The following is a 23,732-nucleotide window of genomic DNA, read 5'->3' as shown; positions in this document are numbered from 1 at the left end:
AATAATAACAACAATGATAAACAACAAGGACAACAAAAGGGAAAAAAAATTAGCCCCTAGGAGCAGTGGATTCGTAGTGCAGGCACTGAACTCCAAAAAATAACCCTGAAGGCAAAAAAATTAAAAGAAAGAAGAAAAACCAGATACAGAGGGGGAAGGATGGCAGCACACATTACCATGCTCAAGGAAGGACCAGGTTCAAGTTCCCACTCCCCACCTACAGGGGGGAAGGTTCACAAGCAACTAAGCAAGTGCTGCAGGTGTCTTTCTGTCTCTCTTCCTCTCTATCCTTCCCCTTCCCTCTCAACTTATCTCTGTCCTATCTAAAGAGAGAGAGAGGAAGAGAGAAAAAGAAAGGGGGAAAATGGCCATCAGGAGTAGGGGTTTTGTCATGCAGTCACTGAGTCCTAGTGATATCCCTGGTGGTAAAAATAATGATGATGATGATAATAATAATAATAGAAAGATAGAGGCAGAGACAGGGAGGCACAGAGAGCAAGCATAGCTCCACATTTTCCCTCAGTGTAGTGGGGGTTGGGTTCAGACCTTGGTTTTACACATTACAAAAGAAGAACACTATCCTCATGAACTATCTTGCCCTCTTTTTCCTGACTTTAATTTATCTGAACAACCCACATACATACAAGAACATATATATACTTTTCTTTTTGTCACCAGGATTATTGTTGTGGGTTGGTGCCTACAAGGCTCCGCTATTCCCAGAGGCCATTCATTTTGTAGGCGGGGACTGAAGCTTGAACCCAGGTCCTTAACCATGGTCATATGTGTACTCTGTCATGGGACCCATGACCTGGCCCCCATGTCTATATTTTTAATGACCAGTCTGATCTAAAGCAGAAACAAAATGTACATTAAGAACATCAAGTATTATAAGACATTTATATGGCTTATGCTGGTACTTATATTAGCAGATCCTAAAACACAACACCTCTATTAACTCTGCTTTTTTAATACTCTCTTGCAGAGGGTGGGGATCAGAAGATGACTCACCCAGCAGAGTCCACCATGTCATCACGCTCAACGCTTCAAGCCCCCTGCCATCACCACGTGGGAGCACTTGCATGAGTAAGTTTCATAAGAGGTAGGGTGGTGCCACAGTGTCTCATCTATCTATCTGTCTGTCTGTCTATAACCCTTTACTTTTTTTTAACATGGAGTTTTTAAAATATTTTTTTATATTAATGGGAAAAATAGGAGAGAGAGAGAGAAAGAACCAGACATCACTCTGGTAAATGTGCTGCTGAGGATTGAACTTAGGACCTCATGCTTGAGAGTCTAGTGCCTTAGCCTCTGTGCCACCTCCCGGACCACTACTTTTTCTTTTTTTTTTTTTTTTCAAAGGAGTTTATTGTGCGGGTGCTAGCCCCAGCAATAACCCTGGTGGCACACACATCCCCAAAATACATTTTTTTCTGTCTTTAATGAAATAATATACCATCAGGTTATTTTACCAAAAGATTCAAAGAATACAAATTTAGATGCAGAAAACATGTAAGTCTACCTTTCCCCTACCAGACTCCCATTCCCTGCTGCCTCAGAAGTCACCACTCTCAACAGTTTGTTGTCTTTTTTCCAGCACCGATTTTGTGCATTTTCATATGTATACATATATATGTACACATACATTTTGTTTTTTATATATAAGTATAAAAATGATCTATAACTTGATTTTTATCTTTATCTATTTACTTAATTTTGCTTTTATCTATTTAACCCTTCATCTGTAATCTTTTCATAAGGGATCTAGAGCTCAGGGAAAGGTTAAGGAGGTGAGAATCATCAGTTGATGTCATGGATTTGAATAAAAAACCCATGTCTGTATAGTTTATAGTGGATAAAGTGACAATGGACCAACAAAAGTCTAACTCTGAGGCCTGGGACATAGCACAGAAGTAGCACACCAGACTTTCACACCTGAGGTCCCAGAAGTCACAGATCCATTCCCCAGTACCACCATATACCAGAGCTGGGCAGTTCCCTCCCTGGCTTCTCTCTCTCATGACAAATAAATAAAATCTCATTTTAAAAAAAGAAGAAGACAACATTTAAAATGTAAACTAAAAGAGAACCAAGAAACAAAACTACTAAGAGGTGATCAATGAAAAAAAAAATCAAGAAAGAATGATGCCACAAAAGTTAAGGAAAAACTTTTATGGATAACAACATGAGCAATAATAGTGAATGTGTCTGTTAGTTTGAATAAGTACCATTTAAACCTTATTGACCTTAGCAAGAGACAAAAATGCAAACTGTATGATAACTCAAAGTGAAAGACTTAGGATAATATAATAACTCCTCGTACTTCTAACAGTAACTCTTTCTCCTTGTTATGGCTGGTTATATAAAGCTTCTACATTCTCCATCTGGAAAGAGCAAAAGAGTCTAAGATCATCTACAAGAGCCATGAATAACAGCTATACAAATGCTAACTCTGTATTTAGCATCCCTCCCTCCCATCAAGAAAGGAAAGAAAAATAGAAACAATACATAATTTTACAGCTTACCAAGATGCGAGCCTGGTTTTTGAAAAAAATCAAGGAGAGTATTTTGAATCTGAAAATCAAAGAAAAGGGATCATATATTATTACTGTATTATTATATTGCAGCTTAAGTTTAAAGTATTTTAATTAAAATATTTTATTTGGGGGCCAGGCAGTAGCGCAAGTGCACACAGTGTGAAGCACAAGGACCAGCACAAGACCTGGCTCAAGGATCCTGGTTCTATCCCCCTAGTTCCCCACCTAACAGGGTGGGGTGGATGGAGAGATCCTTTCGCAAGCAGTGAAGCAGGTCTGCAAATGTCTTTCTCTCCCCCTCTCTGTCTTCCCTCCCCTCCTCTCTCAATTTCTCTATGTCCTATGCAACAACAGCATCAACAATAACAAAAAAGAAAAAATGGCCACCAGGAGCAGTGGATTCGTGGTGCAGTCACTGAGCCCCAGTGGCAACCATGGAGACAAAAAAAAATTTTTTTTGATTATTTTGGATAGAGATAGAGAAGAATTGAGAATGAAAGGGGGAGATATAAAGAAAGAAGAGAGAGTCACCTGCAGCACTCTCTCATCACTCAAGAAGCTTCCCCCCGAAGGTGGAGTGGGGAAGTTTGTGCATTGTAATGTATGTGCTCAACCAGGTGCACCACCGCCCTGCCTCTCTAGGTTATTCTTCTAATGCAGGAAAAGAAACATTAATAAGTAACATTTAGCTTATAGGCTATTTCAAGGTATATGAAATGTTTTCCTGTATATATCCTCAAAATTTCCCACTTGCCATCCCATCCCCTCTACTGGAAGATTTCCATCCTTTATCTCTCTGGGAGCACGGACCCAGGGTCATTATGAAGTGCAGAAGGTGAGAGGTCTGGCTTCTGTAACTGCTTCTCCACTGGACATGGGCGTTGACTATCCTGCTCCTTTTTAAGACATTCCTAGCGAATCTAGGCATTGGAGATGATGGGACTTTGGCAACCAGTTTGGCAATTCAAAGAATTCTTTTTATTTCCTTGTTCTTCAATTACAAAAAAAAAAAAAAAAGAAGAAGAAAAGAAAAAAAGAAAAAGAAATTTTAATGATCTTCTTGGTCCTTTAAAAAAATGTTGAAAATTTGACTGTATTCTCCTCAGGGCATATCCTATGGAGCGTTTTTGTTTTTTTTCATACCCTACTTGCCACCTGTATGACTTCTTTAGTTTAGGCTTTTTGATCATTTTAAATCAATTTTAATATAAGTTTTACAATTTTTGGTGTATATTGTATAAGCATTCGCTAACACATAAGTGTTTTGCAAATATTTTCTTAGTCTGTGGGTTGTCTATCGTATATTTTTTAAATAATTTTTTATTTGCCACTAATAGTATGTTACAAGTTTTTTATTTTTATTTTTTAATAGGACAGAGAGAAATTGAAGGGGGAAGACAGAGAGGGAGAGAGAAAGATAGACACCTGCAGACCTGCTTCCTCATTTGTGAAACATCCCAACTGTAAATGGGAGCTGAGGGCTTGACTCAGGACCTTTGCACAGGTTCTTATACTTAGTACTATGTGCACTTAACTGGCCTCCAGGTGTCTGTCTTTTTCTCCCTCTCTCTCTCTCTCTCCCGATCATCTCTCAATTTCTCTCTGTCTTATGTTATAAAAATTAGGGGAAGGATAAAAGGCTGCCTGAGAGATGTATTTGTAGTGCAGGCACCAAGCCCTAGCAATAACCCTGGTAGCAAAAAGAAAGAAAAAAATGAAATCCTGGTGATATTTTGTTGAGTTTTCAGGTGATTTTGATTGCTTTTCCTAGCTCATCAGGGAGAGCAAAGCAAGTCTGTTGTTATTCCATAGCCACATCTCTGGAAGTCCCACCATGGTTTATTTTTACAACTCAGTTTTCTTAAAATTTTCTATTCTAAGATCTTTATTATTTTTTAATGAAAGAAAGAGAGGTGAAGAAGAGGGAGAGGGAGAGAGAGAGAGAGGGAGACCAGAGGTATCAGAGCACTGCTCAGTTCTGGCTTATGGTAGTGCTAGGGACTGAACCTGAGACCTCAGAGCCCCAGACATGAAAGACTTTTGCACAACCATTATGCTGTCTCCCCAGCCCAGCAATTCCTTTTCAATCTAAAATATAGTTTGTCTCTAGTAAGTGTTCTCATAGCTTTCTTTATAGACCAAAGGAGAAAATGTTTCAGACCTCATTTAGAAAACCTGAAAATATAGAGGGAGGCTTCCAGCACTTCACTGAGCATTCTATTAATCACTCCTTACTGTTCATATGTCCCCTTTCTTACCACTGCCATAGGAATCCTTCCTTTCGGGTCTAGAATCCATTCATCAAACTGCTCCTGCAGGGCCTGTTTCCTTGTATTAACCACCTTGACTTTGACTTCTTTTATGTTTTCTCTTTGTTCTCGTTTCTGTTTAATATCTTCCTTTATCCTGCTAACTCTGAAGAATGTAGAGAGAGAAGACAAATCGAGTTAAGCCCACTTGAATTAGATTTTAATTCTTCAAATAGCAGGATGTAAGAGTTCGGGACCTCATTTAAACTCCGTGCCAGTCTTTTCTCCCTGAAGCCTTCCTTGACTCAAGCCTGTAGTGATTCCTCTGTCCCCCAGCACTTACCGAATTTCACATTCATCAGAAACTTCCTTCTACTATCATTTGGCTTTTTATAAAGGTAGACTTTATTTTACTTAATTAAATACTATAGTTAAATTTGAAGACTAGCCCTAAAAGCAAGTCTGAATGCAGAGCCGGGTGGTGGTACCCATGGAAGAGCACACACATGTTGCCATGAGCAGAGATTCAGGTTCAAACTCCCTGTCCTCATCTGCAGGGCAAAGGCTTCACAGGTGGTGAAGCAGTGCTGCAGGGGTCTCTTTTTCTCTCTCCCTCTCTATTTTCCCTTTCCCTCTTGATTTCCTCCTATCTACATCCAATAAAATAAGACTGAGTGTACAGAGGTCTTAATGGGCCTCTCCTCTGGAACCAGCAGTGCATTCATAACAAGGATCTCAGAATTTGGACCAGAATTCTGATTTTTGTGTAGGAATATAGACTGGCAAGATAAATTACTTGGTTATCCACTCATTTTTCGAAACAAAAGCCAAGTGATCAGCCTTGACACCCTCTGTTTCCTTATAGATTATTTTGTCTATTGTTAGTCGTATTGACTTTCTTCTCTCAAATGAACACACACTTTACCTTGCACAAGGACCCAGGTTTAAGCTCCTGCTCTCCACCTGCGGGGGATGCTTCATGAATGTTGAAGCAGGACTGCAGGTGTCTATTTATCTCTATCTCCCCATCTCCTATCAGTTTCTCTCTGTCCTATCAAATAAAATAAAAAAGACAAAAAAATGGCCTCTTGGAGTGATGGATTCATCATGCTTGCCATCAGTAAAAAATGATGACAAAAAAAGACGACAATAAAAAAATAGTGGTTTACAAGACTGTAAAATTTTATAGTTCCACCCTGTACCCACCACCAAAGTTCTGTGCCCCCTGCCCTCCCAATGATAACCATCATACTTCACTGCTCTACTGCATCAGTCTGCTGCTGATTGTTATCATTTCATCCACTCGTGTCCTCTTCTTATATGTAACTGAACCAATTTTAATATTTTTATTTATTTATTATTGGATAGAAAGAAATTGAGAGAGGAGGGGGGAGGGAGGGAGAGAGAGGAAGATAGAAAGGCACCTACAGTCTGCTTTACCACTTGTGAAGCTTTCCCCCTGCAGGTGAAAGCAAGGGTCTTGAACCTGGGTCCTTGCTCACTATAATGTGTATGCTTAACCAGGTGTGCCACCTCTTGGCCCCAAAATAAGTTTTTAAAAGTTTGATCTTATCATGCTATTTCCCCAGTGTAAAACATTTTTGCCTTCTGGGTCATTGTTGGGGCTCAGTGCCTGTGCTACAAATTCATTGCTTCCGGTGGCCTTTTTTTTTTTTTTGGATAGGACAGAGAGAGATTGAGAAAGGAGGAGAAAATAGAGGGGAGAGAGAAAGTTAGACATCTGCAGACCTGCTTTACTGCTTGTGAAGCAACACACACACACACACACACACACACACACACACACACAAGGAGCTGGGATATTTGCACAGATCCTTGAGCTTCACTCTGTGTGCTTAACCCGGCGCACTACCGCCCGGAGCCCCAATGTAAACCTTTTCAACCATATTCCTTTACTCTTAGGATAAAGACCAAAATCCTTAACTGTACCTTCCTCGTGTGACCTGGTTCCTGATTTTCTTTCTAGCCCTGACTCTTGCTTCTTCCCTCCTCCTGCACTGTGTCCCAGGCACACGGGATTTCTTTCAGTCGTTTAGACTTACTGTGCTGCTTTTCACTACCCATCTTGTCTTCAGTCATCTTTCTACCTGTATTGCTATTCTCCTTCCTCTTTACTTTGACAAATCCTTACTAACTTTCCAAGCAAAGAAGTACACAGTGGTGAAGAATTTATTGAATGCTTCACAGAGTAGGAAAATTCTGAGGATTTTTAAGTGCTAATAAGGGAGCTTTACAATGCTGACACTTAAAGCAAATGAAAACTGTCATGCTGTGTGATATAGTGAGTCCATACATGTGGGGGTAGGTAGAATAATGGTCATGCAAAGAGACTGTAATGCATGCCAAAGGCTCCAAAGTCCCAGGTTCAATCCCGGGCAACACCATAAATCAGAGCTGAGTAGCGCTCTGGGAGGGGGAAGTGAGTCTATATATGGTTAAAGTAATTTCCATTATTCAATAGTTTAAAGTCTCCAGTTGGCCTAGGTGCAGAGTGTAGCAATGAACTTGCATGTTTGTGGTCCTTCCTTCCCCATCACATATGCCAGAGTGATGCTCTGGCTCTCTCTTGATAATAAACAAACAAACAAAATGAGCCTTCAGTTAAGCCCAGTAATGGACTGTTCTCCTTGGGTGACTCAAAGTTCATGGCCAGTTACCTATTCAAGCTGGCCAGAACAAATTTTGATAAAATCAATTTAATTTTATATAATCTAGGCAAATAGATGGAAGATTTTCTTAGCACAGTTTGAATAAAATTTAGATTATCACAATTATAGGGAAGCATTTTTTATTTTCAGAAGTGTTTTATTAGTGATTTAATATTGATTTACAAAATTATAAAATAACAGGGGTATAATTTCATGCTCTTTCCACCACCAAAGTTCTGTGTCCCCCATTCTCTCTATAGGAAACTGCAGTGGTTCTCCTAAGGTCACAGATATGGGTTAACTATTATTTATCTATCTATCTCTATATATATTTATTTCCTATTTATTCTATGGTCCTACCATCTCTTCCTAAGTCACACCTACTCCTATTACTACTTCTGACTGTCTCTCCTTCCCCCCCCCCCCTTTATCTCTCTGGCTCCTGATGGAATTGCTTTTCAGAGTCCTCTAGTCATCTTCCCCTAACATTTTCCCCCCTTTGGGATTATGGACCAAAATTCTTTTTGGGGTACAGAAGGTGGGAGTTCTGGCTTCTGTAATTTCTTCCCTACTGACATTGGTAGGTTGATACATACCCCCAGCCTATTTCTATCTTAGGGAAGCATTTTTACTTCTATTCTTTGATAGTTTGATCTCAAAACACTTGTTAAGATGGTGAAATTCTTGCTGTATAGCAAAATACCTCAAAACAGTAGTGTAAAGCAATAATCACTTATTTGCTCATGATTTTGTGGTTGGTAATTCTGGACTGGACTTAGGATATGTCTTTGTTTCACATGGTATTAGGTTTACTCATGCATTCCAGAAGAAAGCAATTGATGGCCTTAACCACTCGTCATGTATGCAGTGTTAGTTTTCAAAAGTAAAGGAGGTAATTGGATCATTATTAGGCAAGCCTAGATTCATTTCCAAGGTGTCGGTGGACAGGCTCCTAAATTCAATGAGAGGGTAATTCCCAGTATTCAAACACTTTTTCTCCAGCTTTATTGTAATTTTGTTGATAGCACTTTTCAGCTGTTTGTGGCATGTTTGTTAACAGCCCACTGACCTCAGTGAATCGCATGGCCACAGTTACATACAAAAGGGGGCACCTCAGAAAGGGAGGAACTGCAAAATTCCATCACATACAAATAGGCATGCATATAGGAAAAGAAGGAACATGTGACCATTTTTGCATTTTACCACACTGCAGCTTCTCCTCCTTTACAGTCTCCTTAAATGTGAATTTATATTTAGAATCTACTTACAGATTATGTCTACGCTACACCACCTGAAGGTAAGAGCTTTGGATGCTGTTGATTACTGTAGATGTCCTCAAGAGAAAACACAGACCACAGAAAAGAAATTATATTCACCCCCTAAATGAGTTATATAATCAATTTAAAATTCATTTAGATTATGTTTAGAGTCTCATGTACAATGACCATAGAGCACAAAACTAGGTTTTGTTTCTATATGTGGACATTAATAAGTGGGAGGAAATGATGTCTGCATTAAAATCTAAAGGATACTCAGGATTTAGCCAAGCAAAGAGAGGAAGAAAAGTATTTCAGGCAGATGCAAATATGGCATAAATCCAATTTAGTAAATTCATTTTTGTGTTTCAGTTGATACACAATAGTGTTTACTTGTCTGTGCTACGTTGAGTTCTAAGCTTTGTAGCAGCTGATTGGACACTGGGTGCCCAGTAAATGTTTGTGTAATGAGTGAATTAGTTATTGACTTAGTGAGTAATTGAGCAAGTAAATTAATGAATAATGAGAAAAAGCTTTTAAAAGAGGATGACACAGAATAGAACCATGGAGTAAGAAATTGAGGAGGATGCTGACAAAGGGAATGAAGAAAGAAGACAGATAAAGCAGCAGGAGAAAGAATTAGGGGAGAGCAGGTGAAGTGAATTAGCAGGAGGGCTCTGAGATCAGTGGTAGAGATTTTGCTGCTTAGCAGTTGAATCAGAGAAACTTAGCACTTGCTTAAAAATGCTAACTAGACCTCCTGCAAGTCTGAAACAGGCTCTTCTGCACTATTAAACCACCTGTCCACTTTATTTCAAAGTTCAAGTTTTATTTTTTAAAGATTACTGTCCATCAAGAGAACTGTGAAGGTCTTCTATGGGCATAAAATAAGACTTTTCGGTTCTTTGGATTATTAGAGATATCCTCAATTTACCAACTGTGTTTTGTATTTTAATTTATTTTAACCAGAGCACTGCTTACTTCTAATTTATAGTGGTACTGGGGATTGAAAGTGGTATCCCAGAGTCTGATGCATGAAAGTCTTTTGCATAAATATTATCCTGTCTCCCTGACCCAATTTACCAATTTTTACTGAAAAATCTTTTACGATTCAGAATAGGTCAGACTGCCTTAATCTTCACTGGAAGATGAATACCTGCTTCAAATACTATTAGAAAATTGTATTTGAAACTAAAAGGTTATTATTATTACTATTGTAAGTAATTTTATTATTACAATCAAACCAGCTTGAAGGGGGTTTGAAGTCCCAATAAGTATGATGAACATAGTAACAATTAATATTACAACTCTTTTCCCATTCTCAACCTGGATTGTGCAACTGAGTCATACAAGTGTAACAGATAGAGTAAATTCAGAAACTGTAGGGGCAGTAACCCTGCTGGCTGGTTGAGAGCACATGTTACCATGTTTAAGGACTTGCTCAAGCCCCCAGTCCTCACCTGCAGGGAGAAGCTTCAGGTGTCTCTTTATCCCTTACTTCTCCATCTTTGTCTTTATCCAATAAGTAAAATAAAACAAAATAAAATAAACTGTAAAGTATTTGATTCTGGCTAGATAGAGTAACACACTGAGAAATGGAGAGTGTATATACAACTGTGTTGGTAAAATTAGCTATCTTTTCATTATATAGCCTCATCCAGATTGTATAAATACCTCAGGACAAGAACCTTTTTTTTTTTCTCATTTAAAACGTGGTTCAACATTGAGTACTCAGCAGTTTTATAAATATCTAATGTGCTGCTTTGCTAAATATGAAAACCCAGGCTCAAGCCCCTTCCCCCAATTGAAGGAAGTTTGGTGCTGCATTCTCTCTCTCTCTCTCTCCCTCTCTCTCCCTGCTTCTAGCTCTGTATCTAAAGTAATAATAAATTTTATTATTTTTTTTCACTGAGACTTCATTAGTCTGGGCTGACTTTTTCAGATAGATGGTTATGCAAAAAGACTTTGATGCCTGAGGTACCAAAGTCTCAAATTCAACCCCTAGCACCACCATTATTAGCCAGAGGTGAGCAGAAAACTGGTAAAACAAACGTGTGTGTGTGTGTGTGTGTGTGTGTGTGTGTGTGTGTGTGTGTGTGTAAGAGAGAGAGGCACCACAGAATTTACTTCCACATAGTATACCAGGGACTTGAGGCTGGACTGTACACATGGCAAAGAAGGTGCCCTCCTAGATGAACTATCTTGCCAAGCCCTAAATTCGAGTTAATAACTCAAGTAGCAAACATATATTGAACTCCAACTCATATCAAGTACTGTGATCAATTTTGGATATAAAATGATAAAAAATAGTCCTTGTCTACAAAGAGATTGCAGTAAATTAAATAAACAGGGAGAATAGCTTAGCTGAGGGAGCACAGGACATGCATGCCAATTTGAACCCCAGTGCCACATTCACCACAATGGTGCTCTGGCTTCTCTTTCTCTCAAGTGAAACTCAATCTCATATGAAATAAATAAGATAAGCCTTTAAAAAATCAGCTATATTCAATGTGCTAAAAGCTGACATAAGTCTATAAATATTTCAGGAATATATAGAATGAATACACAATCCAGACCAGATGAAACAGAAGGTATCCCAGAGGAAGTTGAGTTGTCTTGAAAGATAAAGAGATTAGCTATCTAGAGAAGGGGGGGATGTTTTAGACAGAGAAAGCTGACACTCTGAATTAAAGGTAAGGTTTGATGTTTGATGTTTGATGTTTGATTTGTTGATATGTAGGAAATAACAGTAATGTGCATTAAAAAATGTAGCACAAGGACTATGAGGTGGTGTGGGGCTGGCCACTCCGAGTCCCACCCGCTTCCCCAAGCCTTTTGGGAGACGGAAGTCAGAGCAGCCCCCCAGGGGGTCCTGGGGTAGCTCCGCGTGCAGAGGGCAAAGTGCACAGAGAGACAGGGCAGTCAGCTCTGGGAAAGCCTCAGTGGAACAATTCATTTATTGAAAGAGAAAGCAGGTAAATATATCCATAATTTGGGGTAGGGGAAGGTTGGGGTAACCATTAACCCAAACATAGAGCAACACAATGCATAGTCACATTTTGACCAACAGATTGTTTGATCACAAGTAAAAGGTTACCATACAAAGTTTGGTCACAAGCTTTACAATGTACATTTTTCCAGAGATAAATTGCAGGCACTTTAGGGAAGCAGTGGGGAAAGGGAGGCAGCTGTGTAATCATGATGTTTGCTGGCGGTTTTAAGATTAACCACACACAATAATCCATGGCTTTTAATTAAAGAAGGAAGGAGGGGAGGCGGCATGTGTAGAAAGGCACCCATGTCCAGGGGTCCAGCCATCATAAATTCCAGAGACAGGGGGTGGGGGGACTTGACCAGAAGGGAAAGTTGGGGGTCAACTCGCTTGGACCTAATGGAAACAACACCTGGACTTTCCAGGACAGTGGGCCTCACTCTCCAACAAGGTGGCTCATTTGGTAGCTATCATGCCATAAGTGAGGATGTGGGATGTGGATTTAAGCCCAGGCACCCATAGGAACACCTTTGATGTCACCTAGGGAATACTATGGATGGTGGAGGGGTGTTGTGTTGTCTTTACTCTCTGTCTGTATGTATCCCCTTCTCATTTCTCTCTCTCTTAAAAAATTAGGGGAGTAGGGCAGTAGCACAGCTGGTTAAGCGTATGTGGTGCAAAGTGCAAGGACTGGCTAAGGATCCTAATTTGAGCCCCTTGCTCCCCACCTGCAGGGATGTCCCTTCACAGGCAGTGAAGCAGGTCTGCAGGTGTCTATCTTTCTCTCTCCCTCTCTGTTTTCCCCTCCTCTCTCCATTTCTCTCTGTCCTATCTAACAACAACGACCTCAATAACAACAACAATAACAAATAACAAGGGCAACAAAAGCGAAAATTAATTTTAAAAAAAGGTAAGTGACACAGCAATATGACACGTGTGAGGTCTTGCATTCACTCCTCAGCACCTTATTTTTTATTTTATTTTATTTTGTTTTGTTTTATTTTATTTAGAATGCAGTCTATCTGACCCAGAGGGAATATATCATAGTTTGGTGATCTGAATTCATTGTCACTGAACACCTCAGAACTAGTGCTTGAACACTTTAAAGCTGACTTTGAAAGGATTTTTATTTTCAAATAAGGTTATCCAATTCCAACTGAACTATTTACTTTGAAGAGTAAGAGGGTCTGTGGCCATACCCCCTGAACATGCCCAATCTCATCTGAAGAGTAAGAGGAAAGCAGAGACCATCAGAGCAAGAATATTCCCTATTGGAGGTCTTGAGAGAATCTGTTTTGATGGTATAGGGCTGAGATACAATGGCATATATAAATAAGGTAGTAGCATGTCAACTTTTCAATCTGTCCTTTTCTTAAACAAAGAAAAAAAACCATGCTTTCTTTCAAAGATACCAGTTAGTGGCATCTGTTCAAAACAAATCAATAGGTTTATCTGGAAAATCCTAAGAGTATCTGGACACTTGGATAATAGTAGGTATAGACCCTTTTGGATCATCATACCTTCTCAGGCACTATGCTACCTGTCCAACCTTAGCTGAAATCTTCTTCTTTTAATTTGGTTTTTTTAAAATTGTTTACAGTAAATATAGTTGTTGATACATGTGTAAAATTCCTTAGTTTTCTGAAAAATATGCTCACTCCCAGCCTAGTTCCTCCTCTACCATCATGCACCAAGTCCTGAAACACCCCCTCCCCCAAAACCCTTTACTTTGGTACAATACATCAAACCCAATTCAAGTTCTGCTTTGTGTTTCCCTTTCTGTCCTTTTAAAAAAAATATTATCTTTATTTATTGGATAGAGACAGACAGAAATCAAGAGGGTAGGGGGAGATAAAGAGTGAGGGAGAGAGACAAAAAGACACATACAACACTGCTTCACCACTTGCAAAGCTTTCCTTTGCCCCTGCAGGTGGAAACTGGGGGCTTGAACCTGGGTCCTTTTGCATTGTAATATGTGTGCTCAACCAGGTGCACCACCACCTGGCTCCCCTGTTCTTATTTCTCAACTTCTATCTATGGGTGAGATCATCCTGTATTCATCCTTCTCTTTCTGGCTTATCTCATTTAGCATGTTTCCTTTGAGCTCCCTCCAAGATGAGGTGAAGAAGGTGATTTCACTTTTTTTTCCTCCACGGTTATCACTGGTGCTCGGTTTCTGCACTATGAATATGCTGGTCCCTGTTTGGGCTCCGGATGCCGGGATAGCGTGAGGGTGCTTCTTCCCGAGCAAGTGCTCTCTGGGTTAGAGAGAACTCGACTGGAGCCAACCTAGGCTGCTGCATGGGAGAGGGATCAGGAACTCGTGCTGGGCTAGCATCGCAGGAGAAAGACTCTGGGACTCTCGGAGCCGGAAGGCAATTCCAAGTGTGTTTAATCAGAAGACCAGCTGTATTTATACTCAAGTAGGGTGGAAACAGGATGTGACGTAGAGAGGGTGGAGCGAAAAGAGACTGGTGGAAATCAGGGTGTGACTAGGAGAGGGGGCAGAGCAAAAAGAGAGTTTGAACCAGTGGGGATTAAACCAGTGCCCTTCAGGCAGGGTAGGTAACAGTGGTTATGTAAATAGACTTCAGCGTTTAAGCAGGGGGAAGCTGGCGTACTGCCCAACATGAATACACTGCTCCTGGAGGCCATTTTTTCCCATTTTGTTGTTGTTGTTGTTGGATAGAACAGAGAGAAATGGAGAGAGGAGGGGAAGACAGAGGGGGAGAGAAAGATAGATACCCGCAGACCTGCTTCACCACTTGTGAAGCAACCCCCTTGCAGGTGGGGAGCCAGAACTAGAACCAGGATCCTTGTGCTGGTCCTTGTGCTTCATGCCACGTGTGTTTAACCTGCTTGGCCCCCAAATTCATCATTTCTAAAAGCTAAGTTGTGTGTGTGTGTGTGTGTGTGTGTGTGTGTGTGTGTGTTATATCATATCTTTCTCAACCACTCATCTGTTGTTGGACACCTATCTTGCTTTTTAACATTAAGAGTGATCCATGTTGCTGAAGCAGAATTCATCAAGTTGCAGGGTGTGTGCATGTGTCATTAGCATAACATCCAGGGAGACCATGGTTTCATAATTTATAAGTACTTGAATTTCTCAGTACTTAATAATAGGATAGGTAAATGTGTAACAGAGTATAGTCTAGAGATGGACAAGAAATTAGTCAGTGTATATTCATTATTGTTATTATACTTCAGGTTGAACAAAAGTTATTTGGATAAAGCCATTGAAGATAATAGTCACTCAAATACTTGTTTAAAAAAACACTTCTGGTATTTCTGCACTTCCTTTTGGCATAATTTGTTTTATTGCATTGATAATATATGATATTTAATGTGGTAACCAAGGGATTATTATTAATACAACCTGGGGATTTAATACTACTATCACATTGACAAACACTCATGGGATTTCCTAGCATAATATAAGCACAAGGGGTTGGCTCAGTAAAGAAGCAGCAGCTGATAAGGATTTTTGTCTAGGAAGTCACTGTCTCTCGGCAACTGAGGAATATCTATCAAAAATTAAATATTCACTCAGTCTTGCCAGATTCCAGTGCTGAAATCTTGTTAGGATGGATGAATTAAACATTTTGAGAACTTTTAAGTACACCCCCCAAAAGAGAATACTTTGAAATAAATCTTCAGACCCATTATAGATACCATATGCCAGTAGAAACATACATAATGGATTTTGTCACAAAATCTGCATTTAAGTTCCTTGACTGCTGTACATGAGTGAATTTACAGCAAATTATAAGTAAAATAAAAGCCTCTATCTCTTTCCCTTTTTTGTTTTTACTCTGCTTGTGTAGTCTTAATGCTTGAGTATTTACACTGACTTGTTTTTCCTTTTATGTACTGTGGTAAAGATACTATCTGGAACAGTTCATGATTTTTATTTTCATGGATTAAATGTTCCATTATTGAGGGTTGGAAAATGGAGCACCTGGTTAAGTGCACACATTACCATATATAAGGACCCAGTTCAAGCCTCTGCTCCCTACATGCAGGGGGATGACCTTATAATCCTATTTTAAAACAATTATTTAAAATAGAACAAATGTTTTTCATTATCATGTCACAATAAGGTAGTATGACTTATAAAATATACATACCCAAGCACTGGTAGAATCAAGAGTTAGAAGGAAAAGATGCCAATGTATACGGGCCAGGGATACAGCTCAGTAGCTTTGCATGCATAAGGCTCTGGGCTCCATAGGCACCAAAACAAAACACAAGCAAAAATAAAGAAAAAAGAACCCAGGAGGTAGCTCAACAGTAGAGAGCATACCCTCTGTGTGTGGGAGCCTGGGTTCAGTTTCTGACACCACATGGGAGCACCATACCCACCACTAAAGATATAAATGGGTGGAATTCTCTTTCAAAATATTGAATACACAAAACCCCAGTGATAACCCTGATGCTAATAACAAATTAAAAATATGTAATAAATAAAATAAATATATATAATAAAAATTGAACCAGGGAAGCAGTGGTATTGCTCATGTGGCAGGCCCTGATTTTGTTCCCCAGCATCACACACAAAAACCTATAACATATGAAGAAGCACAAAACAACACAAACCTAACTTATTTATGAGTTTTGCAAAATTACAAATAAGAATTAAAAATCAGGTGGGGGTAGATAGTAATGGTTATGCAGAGACTCTCCTGCCTGAGGCTCCAAAGTCCCAGGTTCAGTCCCCTGCAACACCATAAGCCAGAGCTGAACAGTGCTCTGGTAATGTAAAATAAATAAATAAATAAACAAACAAATAAGAATTAAAAATCCTGGGGGTGGTATGGTGCATGCAGTTGGCTATGCACCATGCCCAAGGAGTGGGATTCAAGCCCATGCTCCCCACATGAGAGGTGAAGATATCTCTCTTCCTCTCCCCCTCCCCTCCCCTCCCCTCTCAGTTTTTCCCTATCTCAATCCAATTTTTTTTTTTTTTTAAAGCAGACTGTTTTGCTAAGAATCTTGGATACCCAAGCTTTAGGTTAATAGACCTTGTGCTTCAAGTGATTCTAAACATCCAAATTCCTTGATCAAGAAGTACCAGTAAACTAAGCTAATCCTCTTATTACTCTTATGTTATTGGTGGACAATAAAACCTAGACCAGAGTTCTAGTGTCTCCGTTACTATTCTTACTGTAGGGGACTGGGCAGTGATGTACATGATTGAGTACATGTTAAGATGCATGAGGACCCAGGTTTAAGCTCCCAAGCCCCCACCTGCAGGGGTAAAGCTTCTTGAGTGGTGAAGCAATGCTTCAGGTGTCTCTCTTTTTCTCTCCCTATCTCCCACTTCTCTCTTGATTTCTCTCTGTCTCTATACATTAAATAGATAAAAATTAAAAGTTTCTATTCTTATTATAGACATTGATAAATGCTTGGAATTTTGTATACTGATTTGAGTTTTATATATCCCTAATAAAAGGGAGGATTTGTCAAACATTGATTTACAGTCTTGACACTAGTTCCCAAATTGAAGTATTTTTATGGAAATAGTTCTAAATATAAATTTAATTCATTGTTTTGCAAATGAAAATATTCTTTAAGCTCTCTATTAAATTTGATAGCACTGCTCTCTGCTTCTACTGAAATTTTTCACTACTACCAAAGTTAGTCATTTGATTTCTTTTTAAAATATATATCATTTACCTATTTATTTATTTTGGATAGAGACAGAGAAAAAATGGGAAGGAAGTGGGGGAGAGAGATAACCTGCAGCACTGTCCTACCACTTGTGAAGTTCTCCTCCACCCCCACAGGTGGGGAGCAGGGCTTGAACCTGCATCCTTACACATGGTAACATGCGCTCAACTGAGTGCCACTGCCTGGTCCCTCATTTGATTTCTTTAAGTTACTGGTCTTAGCAAACAATAATAACCTTCTGCATTCTTAGAGTTTGTGATCCAGAAAACTGAGGAAGAAACCAAATAGAACTTTCAGCCAAATATTCAGATAGTTCTGATCTCATTGGTAAGCAGTCATACTATGATAAAAATTTTTTCAACTGAGAATACACATTCCACAAACAAAAAATAGAACAGAGTTCTGTACATGCCTCTTACTTTATTCCAGAGTAGTCTCTCTCTCTCTCTGTCTCTTTCTCTCTCTCTGCTGTTTTTCTAAAGCTTCAAGTAAGATGCTTACTCTGTAATAAAGACAGCAATAAAACTAGTCAAAGACTTTGGTTCCTGGAGTCTAGGAGATTGCTCAGTGAGTAAAGGTCATAATACATAGTATGAGTGAGGCCTGGGTTCATTCCTCAGCACCACATAGAAGTGTCATGAAAAGAGTGTAGAGTTGTTGCTATGGTGTCTTCCTTCTTTGTCTCTCTCTTACTAGTTGAAAAAGTAGCCTGAGACTAGTGAAATCACACATATGGGAGACCCTAGCTCATCTAAAAAGAAAAAAAATTACTCTGAGATCCCAGATTTCATCCCCCTCAACACCATAAGCCAGAGCTGAGCAATGCTTAATAAAATGAATGAAAACACGAATGAATGAATGAATGAGTAAAATTAATATTAAAATGAAAACATAGGTGAGCTCTTTCAACATCTTAAAATGTAACAATGACTCAAAATCCAGAAGCCATAAAATTAGAGTAAGTAAACTGAATTGCATTGAAATAAAATATAAATATCAAGGGGGGAATACATTTATAACTCATTAACACAGTTTTGTATAAAAGGAAAAAAATAATAATCTATATTTTCATTAACCTATGTTTGCACAAAGAAACTCTGGAAGAAGTTCATTGAAAATTTAGAACGGTAATTACCTAGGCAGAGGCAGAGGATAGAATACTTGGAGAATAAGGATGGGAGAGAAGCTTTTCATTGTATAAGACTTTATACATTTTGGCTTTTGAGTCAGGTGAATATATTACCTACCTAAAATGTTGGGGGGTTTAGTTTGTTTTTGATGTTTTCCACCAGTGTCATTTCTGGATTTATGCCTACAGGACTGCACCACTTCTGGTGGCATTTTTGTTTTGTTTTGTTTTTTTAACCAGAGAGTAAATGACAGAGGGAGATGGAGGGAAAGAGAGACATACAAACAGGAGAGACACCTGTAGCACTGCTTTACCACTCATGAAGCTTCCTCCCACAGGTGGGGCCCCAGGGTTTGAACCCTAGTCCTTGCGTATATTAATGTGCCTTTTGGATTTGGCACCACCTGGGCCAAGAAAAGTTACATTTTTTTAAAAGTCCTTACTCTCATATGCACTCATCTGGAAAGCTTACTTTCCTATGTAAGGAGACAGAAACAAATAACCAGACACTTGGGATTCTAGTGAGATAATTAAATATGTGGACCTTACTTCCCTTATTAGTCTTCATGGTGCCTTGTAAAATAACTCATCCAGGGCGTGGTAGTGTACTTTTTTTTCTCATTTTTAAAAATTTTTTATTTATTCCTTTTTGTTGCCCTTGTTGTTTTATTATTGTAGTTATTATTGTTGTTATTGATGTCATTGTTGTTGGATAGGACAGTGAGAAATCAAGAGAGCTGGGGAAGACGGGGGGGGGGGGAGGAGAGAAAGATAGTAGACACCTGCAGACCTGCTTCACCGCTTGTGAAGCGACTCCCCTCCAGGTGGGGAGCTGGGGGCTCCAACCGGTATCTTACGCTGGTCCTTGAGCTTTGCACCACGTACACTTAACTCGCTGCGCTACCGCCCGACTCCCAGTACTGTACATTTTGAAGAGATTTGAAATTTTACTCCCCAAATACACCTTGAAAATCTACATTACCTCAGTAACATTTTGAAAAACTTTTTGAATAATTATACTATTACTTATTTTAAGCCATGTTTATGTTATGTTATGTTCTACTTGCTTTTCAATGTAAGGAGCTAGATGGGGGGAAGGCTGGATGGTGGCACACTTGGTTGAGTGCACATGTTACAGTGCCCAAGGACCCAGGTTCAAGCCCCCAGTCCCCATCTGCAGGGGTAAAGTTTCACAAGTGGTATCTCTCTGTCTCTTTCCCTGTCTCCTCCTTCCTCTCAATTGCTGGCTGTCTCTATCAAACAAATAAAGATGAAAAAAACTTAAAAGAGCTAGCTCATCAACTGAAATCATAAGAAAGTGTACCTGTTGCAGGTGGTGTTGGGAACATGTACCTTCAGGTGTTCCGTGACTTCTTTCATTACTCTCTGATAACCAGACACTCCTGGGTCTTTGATGTAGTTAGGATTGTTTCTCATTAAATATTCACCCAGATAATTAATTGGATCAAACTTGGTTGGGATGTCAACTTTTGTCAAAATCTTCTTTTCCACTTGCATTAACATTTTTTCCACTCCAGGAATTAATGTGGGCAGGAGCTTGTCAAGCAAATATGCACGCATACTCAGGGTCATTTCTTCAGTATTAAACCACTGTTTGGCCAAATCATCCTTAGGGAGCTTTGTTTTAGTCTGTTTCTCTAGCTCCTTTTTCAGATTGTCCTTATATATTATTTTTTGTTGCATTGCTTGGGCTCTTGCATCTACTCTTTCAAAAACAGCTTTTTTCCATGATTGTTCTATCTTTGGTTTCAGTGACATTTCCTCTAAATTGAAAATCACCTTTGCAGGTTTTTTAACCACAACATTCTTTGACTCTTCAGTGTTGGGTTCATTTATTGACTCAGTTGAGAGTTTTGGTTCCTTCTCCAGGTTTAGTTCTGGGGTGAGGAAGGAATAAATGTAAGAAATATTAGAAAGAAACTTTACACCATGTTATTTTTAGAATACTGTTAGAAACAAAGATTTCTGCATCCATTTTATGATGTATTAGGAAATCAGCTGAAATTAACAGAATATCAGAAGACAGTGACTTTAACCATAGACTTTTACTGTTGACTTAATAGGGAGACATTCAGCAAATCAGTGTTTTCATTAATTATCTGTTACTTAATTAAGTCTATTTTGTGTGTGTGTGTGTGGTGAGGGCCTTGACTCTTGGGTCATATTTTTCAGTCTGTTTATGTTGGGGGGAGGGAGGAATGGGAAGCTAGATCACTTTTCAGGTGTATATATAGTGCCCATGATGGAACATAAAGCCTCACAATACAAGTCCTGTCTGTACTTTATTGCTGAGCTCCCTAGGCCACTGTTTGTCTCTTATTTATGTATTTGTTGCCACTAGGGTTATTTCTGGGGCTCATTATCAGCATGAGGACTCCACTACTCCCTGTAGCCTTTCTTTTTTCTTCTTTTGATAAGTGGTGCAAGGCACACACACAGAGAAAGAAGGAAATACAACTGCAGCACAGCTCTACCATTTATAAAGCTTCACCCCCACAAATGGGAGCCAGGGACTCGACCTCATGTCCTTGAGCATGGTAGCATGTGCTCTGTCAGATGCACCACCACTCAGCCCCAGGCCACTATTCTTTATTTAATTTTTTTAAAAAAAATTCATTCTTATTTTTTTGCGTAGAGACAGAAATCAAGAGGGAAGGGGCAGATAGAGAAGGAGAAAGAGAAACACCTGAAGCACTGCTTCACCACTTGTGAAACCTCCCCCCAGAAGGTAAGGACTGGGGGCTTGAACCCCAGGCTTTGTGCATTCTGATAGGTGTACTCAGCCAGGTGTGCCATCACCCAGCCCCTTTATCTACTTTTTGTGCTTCTACTTCAAATAAGTACTACTGCAACACCAGACATCACTCGTTTCTTGTAAATGCTGGGCCCTCCACGTGTACAGCTCCACTGCTCCCAGGTCTATTCCCTCACATACACACATATTATTTTTCAGATAAAGACAGAAAAAGGGTGTGTCACCTCTGGACTGCTTCACCATCCATAGAGCTTCCCCTGGTTTCACAGTGCTCCTATGTGGTGCCAGAGCTTAAACCCAGGACTCTTCACATATATGCCCCCTTCTGGATGAAATATCTCCGAGCCCTCGACATCACTTCTTTTAGAAGACCTGAAAACTTCCCAAGGTCTGTTTTACTCTACAAGAAGAGAAAACCCCAGTTTCCAGTTCCAAGACTTTACATTTCATTGACCCTAACTAGATTACATGCCCAACTCTCACACAATAGTTGGTAAAGGGGAGGGCACTACTATGAGCAGTTTTGGGTGATCTTAATTTATTCCTTCATGTCAGCATTTAGACCAAGTTCTCTTATATCAAGCAGTTTCCATCTGCTTCAAAATTAAAGTTCAGTTGGCAGGAAAAATAGTGAGGAAATGTCTGATGATTAAGCAGTGAAGAGCGTCTACCACACATCTATATTTAAAAACAGTTCTCCCCACTCTCCAATTCTAACCACTTTCCATTTTTAAAAAATGCGGTACAGACCGGAGAAATACCTCACCAAGCAAGGTGCCTGCCTGCCTTGCCATGCTCTCAGACCAGGTTCAAGTCCCAGTGACACATTGGTCATACTATTGTGCTGGAGGAAGTTCTGGTACTATGGCTCTCTCCCTCTCTGTCTTTCTATCTGAATGAAAAAGCAGTCTGGGAGTGGTGAGATCACATATACTTGAGGCTCTGGTGTGTTAAAAAGGAAAAAGCAGGATGGAGATATTAAACCAAGATAGCAGACTAAGAATAGGTGCTTAGGTCCTTCCCTACCAAAATCTCTGGAAACGACAGAAAAGGATGTGTGCATATATGCACGAGCATTCTAGTGTTGTTTTTAATGTACAGGTATCCTTTTGTAACTGCAAGGAATTTGGTTGTTAGAATCAGAACACCAGGGTTCAAATTCCAGACCGAACATTTACTAACCATGAGACTTAAAACAATTTGCTTAACTTGTCAAACTCAAGTTTATACTTCTATAAAATGGTAACAATAATTATACTCTGCAGGAATCACAATGATAACATTGTATATATCTTTAAAATTCTGTAGTTATCATTGGATGAGCTTAATCAGAGAATTTCTAAAATGAGGACAGGGCAAGAAAGGAATCTTATGCAATAATTTTAAGGACTAGGCAGAGAAAGGACACTAACATAGAAATCTGAGAGAGACTAGAATCATTAGAGAGACAGGAAAATAGGATAAGTTAGAATCACAGAAACTACAAACAGAGGTTTAAGAAGGATGTATAATTAAAAACACTTTCAATTTGGGCAACAGGACTTCAATTCACAGAGCTTAAGAAATAATGCAGCCTGAGAGGTGGTACAGTAGATAAAGCATTGTCCTTTCTAGTATGAAATGCCAAGCACAGTCCCCATCATTGCAAATGTAAGAGTGCTGCCTTGGTTCTCTCTCCTCTTCCTCACCCTCTCATAAATAAATCTTCTTTAAAAGATGAAATGCATTTGCTTATATAGCTAGAAAGTCCAGAGGTGTATCTGGTTTTAGGTGTGACTGAAACCATTTCTAGTTTCTGTTTTGCTCTATTGAATTAATTTTTAGGCATGTTTTCCTCACATGTTAATAAGATGTCACGAACAGGTTCATATTTATTTACATAGTCCTTACAACTGTTGTTGTTTTTTAATTTATTCCTTTTTGTGGCCCTTGTTGTTTTATTGTTGTAGGTATTATTGTTATTGTTGATGTCATCATTGTTGGATAGGACAGAGAGAAATGGAGAGAGGAGGGGAAGACAGAGAGGGAGAGAGAGAAAGACACATGCAGACCTGCTTCACCGCCTGTGAAGCGACCCCCCCTGCAGGTGGAGAGCTGGAGGCTCGAACCAGGATCCTTAAGTGGGTCCTTGCACTTCATGCCATGTGGGCTTAACCCGCTGCACTACCACCCGACCCCCACTTCCTATTCTTTATCCCTCTCTGGAAGTATGGACCAAAATTCTTTATGGGGTGCAGAAGGTGGAAGGACTGGCTTCTGTAATTGCTTCTCTACTGGACATGGATATTGGCAGGTTGATTTTCTTTTTTAAAATTGTGCATTCATTTGTTTACTTAGGATAGAGAGAAATTGAGAGGTGTGAGAGACTTACAGCACTTCTTAACCACTCATAAAGTTTTCTCCCTGCAGGTGGGGACTAGGAGCTTGAACCTAGGTCCTTGATGATTATAA

At 39.5% G+C, this 23,732-nt stretch overlaps 1 protein-coding gene across 2 annotated transcripts in view; it reads right to left on the bottom strand.

The window, feature by feature from the left end:
- The window catches only part of EFCAB5 (EF-hand calcium binding domain 5), a 104,639-nt gene that overhangs the window by 65,431 nt on the left and 15,476 nt on the right, over positions 1-23,732 (bottom strand). Inside the window, exons 4-6 of one of the 2 annotated variants that reach the window (XM_060204082.1) lie at positions 19,830-20,403; positions 4,796-4,952; positions 2,526-2,574 (exon numbers count right to left, since the gene is read on the bottom strand). In XM_060204082.1, coding sequence (XP_060060065.1) covers positions 2,526-2,574; positions 4,796-4,952; positions 19,830-20,403 — 780 coding nt within the window. The remainder of the gene's footprint in view (positions 1-2,525; positions 2,575-4,795; positions 4,953-19,829; positions 20,404-23,732) is intronic. The other variant, XM_060204083.1, reaches the window with a different exon arrangement.

The sequence above is a fragment of the Erinaceus europaeus genome, chromosome 12 (assembly GCF_950295315.1).
Source record: "Erinaceus europaeus chromosome 12, mEriEur2.1, whole genome shotgun sequence".
Taxonomy (NCBI): Eukaryota; Metazoa; Chordata; class Mammalia; order Eulipotyphla; family Erinaceidae; genus Erinaceus; species Erinaceus europaeus.
This window is presented reverse-complemented; position numbering and strand designations above follow the sequence as displayed.